The sequence below is a fragment of the Nestor notabilis genome, unplaced genomic scaffold, assembly GCF_000696875.1.
Source record: "Nestor notabilis isolate BGI_N333 unplaced genomic scaffold, ASM69687v1 scaffold32691, whole genome shotgun sequence".
NCBI lineage: Eukaryota > Metazoa > Chordata > Aves > Psittaciformes > Psittacidae > Nestor > Nestor notabilis.
In genome coordinates this window covers 36,270-43,494 of record NW_009914796.1, presented here as the reverse complement: position 1 = coordinate 43,494, position 7,225 = coordinate 36,270, and the positions used below count along the sequence as shown (strand labels likewise).

The following is a 7,225-nucleotide window of genomic DNA, read 5'->3' as shown; positions in this document are numbered from 1 at the left end:
TCCGTATCTCTCGTGTTCAGTATCTTTCCTGCACAGCTTTTTTTCCCCAGCCAAGCAACTTGTTGATCACAGTGCAGCATGGAAGTGCCACCCTATCCACTAACTGGGATCAGGCAGGGTAGACTATATGTAGGAAGTGACAATAGACATCTTGAAACTCCACATGCATGTCAAAAGTAGACTATGCCCTACTCTCCATACAGCCCTCTTCCCCCTTCTCATTCCCATCTTGCCACTGGGTCATGTAAGGACTTCCTTCCAAGGAATGATGCTTATAAAGGGCTATGTGAAAAGAGCATCATATATGTATGATAATGTGGTGCTTCCTGCTAAAACATTTTCCAGAATGCCTCTCAGGCATACATGGCAGTGTGCAGCGCTCCCAGATGTGACTGTTTAAGAGGGAAAAAAATGTACATGATTTGAGTTAGCTTAAAAACTCATGTGCAGTTCTGCAGTTCAGTTCTGCACACTGGTGCCCATCAAACAACTATAGGGTTTTCAATCTTAAATTTCTTCTCTCTTTAGACTTGGCTACCTGTGTCCCCTAGTGTTACCTAAGACCTAGAGGCAGGCAGCTCCAAGGAAATGGCTGTTCCATGCTATCTCAGTAGCCTTTTTCCCCAGGCATTTAGGGCTGCAACATCTAGAGACTAGGCACTGAACTTTCAGCTGCCAGGTTCATGTGGATCTGCACTGCCTGTGAGCATGGACAACTGAGATATTGCTGCACTGTGCTCCTGGCAAAGAGCTCAGCCCCCACCTACACTTTTGTCAAACAAGGCTCTGCTACGAAAACAGCCATTACCTAAAGGCACAAAAGCACTTGGTTAATGAGGCTGAAGGCAGCTTTTGAGATCTGGGGCTGGTTAGTAAAGGCACCCACTTCCTGGGTTGCTTATGCTCCTGCAAAGCGATGACCTGGCATGATGGGTTTGGAGATCCTTAGAGAAGAGCAAGTCCACTGTTACCCATCAAAGATCTTCTTTCTGACAGTACGAGCAAAAGAATAGAAGTTTAATACACATTTCTTTTTAGTGCATGGCCCAAATGAGGAAGAAGAGTAGTGAAAAGAGTGGAGGAGAAACTTGCAGCCAGAAACAGTCTCTGGGTCCCTTGTGGTGATTTCACTGGAAGAGAGGATCTGAATCTGGAGCTGTTGCAAGGGTCACACATTTCACTAGTAACACAGCACAGGCAACATATGCATATGTAGACTATGTTAGATTGACTTTGGACTTTCTTACTTATTAAAACATGCTCAAGTCCCACAGTTTTCTATGGGTCAAGTATACAGTTAAGTAAAGCACACCATTCCACAATCTCCTGAGCAGGGTGGGTTCCTGATAAAGAAATTATGTAGGATGTGACATACAAACACATTTCCAAGTGGCAAGTCAGGTTTTGAATTTGCAGCACAGCAGTTCCTCAACCCCATGTTTCTAGCCCACGATAAATGCAAGGTAGCTTTAAGCTCACAGATTCCAGTACACTATGGTGACACATGAAGTTTATCTCATTGTTACTTGCTTATGTACTTTATCCTCACATTAAAACATCTGCCCAGTTCACAGTTTTACAGTGCTCGCACATAGTTGTAGCAAAATCAGTTCTGCACGGAATAAGCCTATGCCCCACTTCTCAGGGTGAGCTGTTTCCATGCCAAACCAAACTCTCAGTCATTTGGACTCCACCTCACCTCCTGCCAAATCAAACCAAAATGTCTAAAGGATTTTTTTACAACAGGAGTAATGAATCCCTCATCTTGCCCAATTCCCTTCTTTCTAGGAACTGATAGAATCATGTCATACATATTTATGGAAAAGGGGGTGGGGACACACACATTTTGTTGCATGTTACTAATGACTGAAAATGGCAACTTCAGATAGAGCTTTAATTTCAAATAAAGTTGTTTTGAAACTTAACTGTCCCTTGAGGTTCAAAGTGGGATGTCTGTGATAGTTGCACTACAATGTGTATCTTGGTCTACACAGTAGCTCTGCAAGGATCACAGATGGTTTGGGATAGTGGGGAGACCCTGCAGCCTGAAGACTTACTGCATATGCAAAAATTCCACCTTAAGAAGTAATTGGATGTGTCTGTAACTCAGAGAAGGTTTGCTAAGCAATGACACATTGCACTTGGATCTGGAAACATAACATCTGGAAGCCAAATGTTAGAGGCGATATAAAAGGGCCAGCCCTACAAACCAGCAGAGCATTTCTAAGCCAGGAACATCCTCAGGATGGACCTCATTCTTCTCTGTGTGTTCCTGCCTCTGGTGACTGTGGCATGGGGCCAGTACGGTGACTATTACTATGGTCCCTATAACTATGGAGATAATGATGAATGGGTCAATGTGTACCGGCAGGGTTTCAATTTCCAGTGCCCACATGGGCAGGTGATTGTGGCCATCAGGAGTGTTTTCAACAAGAAGGAAGGCTCCGACAGACTGTGGAACTACGCCTGCATGCCAGCAGCCCAGAGCCTCGGTGAGCCGACAGAGTGCTGGTGGGAAGAGATCAACAGGGCGGGAACCGAATGGTAGGATACCCCCAACCATCCCTGGAGGGCACAGCCCTGATACCCCCTGTGGAATCTGGGTGCTAATACTGAGGTCAGAGCAATGCAAATGTATAGTAATGCCATCATATCCAGAGGTTTCACTGCCCAGAACGACTGCCTGAGACTCATTAATCACAATGCATGTGCATGAGATGATCAGCATCGCATCTGCCTTCTCTTTAGAGATTTCTTTTTGGAGGGTCTCACTGTGATTTAGAAATGCTGCATCATTTGGTCACTCACAGCCTCAGCTGCAAAGTGGTTTGGTCTTGTTATTGTTGTTTTGCAGATGAGGAAAATAAGGCATGAACCTTCAGCGAGGAAAGGATAAAGTCCCTCTTGAAAGGCCACTCATTGATCAGTGACTAAACAGGGGAACAAATTTCAAAACTCTTCACTCCTGCTCTTATCACTAGGGACAAAAAAAAATAAATATTGCACTGGCTTTTCTCTTTGTGTTTTTGTTGCTAAGCTTTTTGGCTCAGGCACAGTCAAAGGCTGTTTTCTAGTAATGCTGGTATTACAGAAGCCAAAAATCCACACTAACGAGCAATGATGGTGGCATATATATGCATGATAATGATAGCAGAAGATCATGTTAATTCCCTAATACAGTCAGTTGTGGTTAACCTAACATTACATGTTCCATCAGCCTTAGAGGCAAAGGTGATCACAGTTTACGGCCACAATAACTTCTGGAATACGTAGAGTGTTTCATGTTTAGGCAGTACATAGACAGCATTTAATTATCTTCTGATTTTTTCATGAAATATGAAGCACAGTTTTGGAAAACTCTGAGTTTGAAATATTCTTTGGACAGAATGAAATGAAATGAATGCAAGAATATTTTCAAATACTTGAAATGTGGTTGTCTGTGTTGTTTTTTGGGTTTTTTTTCCCCAGAAATTGCAATATGATTTTTGTAGATTTCATGTTATATGGGAACAGGTTAGCAATGAAATGTAAAGCTTCTGCTTTTTAAATGATTCAAAATTCTGTTCCGAATTATTCACAGACTTTCATTACCACGTGATACATTCCTATGGCTGATGCAATTGCTTAGGAAAAAAAGGTTGACCCTACCCTTAATTTTGGAATAGGAACTGAAAAGAAAGGGGAAAGGCTACAAAACAGGCAGAAAGAAGACACTGTAATAATCCTAGATGACTTCTTCAGTTTTCAGACTGATGCAATTTTCAATTGATGCAATTTCTATCTATTGCATAGTAATTTTGAATTAGACCTTTCTATTGTTCAAAGTAAAATTATTATTCTCTTTCTAAAAATCCCTGACAGCAAGGCTCAAGTTCACTTCTTACAAGCAGGATACTGTTAAGTCTATACAGCACATTTTCTTCTGCTCTCTAACCATGGGGCCATATTCATCACCATGCTCCATGTGCTTAGCATGACTACATCCAGTGTATTACCTAAATCTCATTTCCTTCACCTCTTAAAAAATGTCTCCACTTTGTCGTCTTCCCTGCCTACATTTTTTCCTATTGCCAGCATATCTTTTTTACAAATGTATTTCTTTTCCAACCCCTCTTTAATGTGTTTAACCCTGTTTCGCTCTATTTCCTAGCTTTTGGAGTTATTTTAGTTATTTATTCTCTAGCTCACCTTTCCAGTCCAACATCCTTACATTTACCTGTCTTCTCTGCAGAGATCTTCCATTCTTCTATCTATCAGGGGAGGGAAGAATACACCAAAGTGACTAGAGAACACATAGACCTTTGCAAAGTTGAACTTGCACTCCTAATGACTCAGACTATCTCCATGTATCTTAGCTAGCTGTGCCTTGCTGTGTTCTGCAGTTTTCTGCATCCAGGGCCGAGCTAGTTGCATCTATAGTGCTTAATGGAGAGTAGCTTGCTATAAGCCAGTACATCCCTCTCTGTTCCCAGACACTGCTGTTCCAGAACCCAGCAGGCTTATCCCAGACTGGAGTGAAAGACTGGGCCAGCAGGCAGCCAGCCTGGATTGTCTGAGTGCAAACTCAAACCTCAAATTAAAGTGATGGCACGGATGCAGCCTGTGGGGCCTTTGACAGTCCCAAACCTTCTCTCTTGGCAGTCTTACTCCTCACAGCTGTCTCTCTTTTCTCTCTCTCTTCCATGCCCAGCTCAGTGCTATTTAGACCCATCCCCAGCTCTAAAGAGATTCACTCAATAATCAAGTGGGACCACAAAGATGAGTCACAGTCTGTACCCTTAGTTCTTGTTTGGCTACCTCTGTTTCCCTGCTGGTCTCCTGACAAACCAGTCTGTTGGTGAGCAATACACCATCCTCATGTCAGCTGACACAGCACTCTGTAGGATTTGCTAGTCCATTCCCCATCCGTGTAGGATGGACTGTAATATTCTTTCTTCAGGTCTGCCACACAGGGCATTTTGTCTCACCTTGCACATCACATCCAGGAAGATTCAATGGCTTGTACCACCATGTCGTGGTTTAAGCCCAGCCGGCAACTCGGAACCACGCAGCCACTTGCCCACTCCCCCCATTCTTCCTCCCCCTGCTCCTGGAGGGATGGGGAGGAGAATCGGAGGAATGGAACTCCCACGGGTTGAGATAACAGCACTCCAGTAACTAAGGTATAATACAAACCACTACTGCTACCAATAATAATGATAAGGGAAACAACAAGAGGAGAGGCCACAACTGCTCACCACCCGCCGACCGATACCCAGCCTGACCCGAGCAGCGATCTGGGCCTTCCAGGTGACTCCCCCCAGTTTCTATACTGGGCATGACGTGCTGTGGTATGGAATACCCCTTTGGCCAGTTTGGGTCAGGTGTCCTGTCTCTGCTTCCTCCCGGCTTCCCCTCCTCCCTGGCAGAGCATGAGACTGAGAAAGTCCTTGATCAGAGTAAACATTACTGAGCAACAACTAAAAACATCGGTGTTATCAGCGTTGTTCCCAGGCTGAAAGTCAAAACCACAGCACTGCACCAGCTACTAAGAAGGAGAAAAAATGACTGCTGTAGCTGAACCCAGGACACACCAATAACTGCAAAGCTGCCAAGCTTTTCCTAAAGTTTAAGCTACGCTTCCTCTGCTGTAATTGAGGCGTTTTAGTCCTTGCCCTACCTTCACAGAGTAATGTGAACAAGCACGCTGCATTTGTTCTAAAATCTCTTTAACTTATTAATACATAGCAGCTATGTCTTCCCTTCACCTACACACCTTCACCCGTGTTTTTGCCTTCGGGCTGAACATGTCTCCATTCTTCTAGCTCTCCTTTGGAAGTTTTGTACTCCAACACTCCTAAGCAAGTGCTAATCTTAAGCACAGCTCTCCTCTGAATTCTCTCCAGTTTTCAGCCATGTCCCAGAAACTCCAGTCTGGCAGAAACACCAAAAAATGACTTCTGTCAAATGATGTTTATGGCATTTCACAAATCACCATTCCTGACTGTTGTGCAGCTGCACAACAGAGACAAACCCAAGAGACATTTCTTTAGAGAAGACAACAAACCAAAAAAAGCTTTAGAAAGAAATGAAATGGGAATATAAAGCAGAGAAGAAAGAGTTTCAACTCATTATTTTCTTTGGACATTAGCACTGGAGGAGAAATGGTAGAAATGGATGTGGGGAGCGTAAGAATATGAGAGCTGTGGAGCTGGAGGGCAGGAGGGAACCACAGGCAGAGCTTCTTTAGTTTGCTTGCTACACTAACAGTAAGTATCATATGGACTTCTAGGATTAAACCTGTAAGACTTTGCATCTTACAGCTATGAACAAAAGCATTCAACAGAAAGAGGGCAATGACACAGATCTGCATTAGGCACCTAATTATGATGCCTAGGTTATGACCTCTGCTCCCTTCCAGGGTCAATGGAGAGAAACAGGTACTCTAAAAACTGCTCTCTGGGGCACCCTGTCTCTTTCCAGAAGCAGACTCATGAAAGCAAATCACCTCTGACAATGGCCTAGAGTTACCTACTGACATTTCAAAATACATCTAACTATAGATGCTTTGCCTAATAAATGCATCCCTGAAGTTAATCATATATGTACGTATACTTCTGAAGAGAGCATGTTCTTTTGTGTTTTGCTGAATGAACATGAGAAACCTGTGAACATGTTGCAAGACTCACAGGGAAAATTTTGGCGATAGATTTGATCAGATGACCAGGGCTGCCTTCTCAGCTTCATTAATCTATGAATACATTTGAAGTTAAGTACATGTACAAAGGCTTTGTGAATCTCCCCCAACACCTGCAGAGGCTATCTGCTAACCAAGATGCTATTCAGTAAAGCTTACATTCTTAGCTCCATTTGTACTGGAGCAAGTTTGACCTTGGGTAAATACTTCACAACCTAGGAAAAGATAAAGTTGGAGTGATTGCAGGTGAGACTGTTCTTTGCTTTTTCTCTAATACAACAGGGTTGTCTCTACAGACCAGTCTTTGAACAAGGTACTTAAGAAAAATTATTTTTCTTGCCTGAAAGTGATCATACCAAAGTAGAGGGATCACACAAACAAGTGAATAGAAGCTTGCAAGTGAAAGAAAATAACTCTTCTTTACAGAAGAAAATGTTTGGTTTACACCACATAATACAGATGGAACCATGCTGTATCTCCAATGCACTCCCAGTTACCCATAAGGCACAAAGCAGAAACGTTTCCAGCCAAGCAGTATTTAATGCATGC

General features: G+C 43.1%; 1 protein-coding gene across 1 annotated transcript in view; it reads left to right on the top strand.

The window, feature by feature from the left end:
• Positions 1-2,245: 2,245 nt before the first annotated feature.
• Positions 2,246-7,225, top strand: part of DPT (dermatopontin) — a 27,529-nt gene continuing 22,549 nt past the window's right edge. Inside the window, exon 1 of the mRNA XM_010023824.1 lies at positions 2,246-2,544. Within this exon, the coding sequence (XP_010022126.1) occupies positions 2,246-2,544 (299 nt within the window). The remainder of the gene's footprint in view (positions 2,545-7,225) is intronic.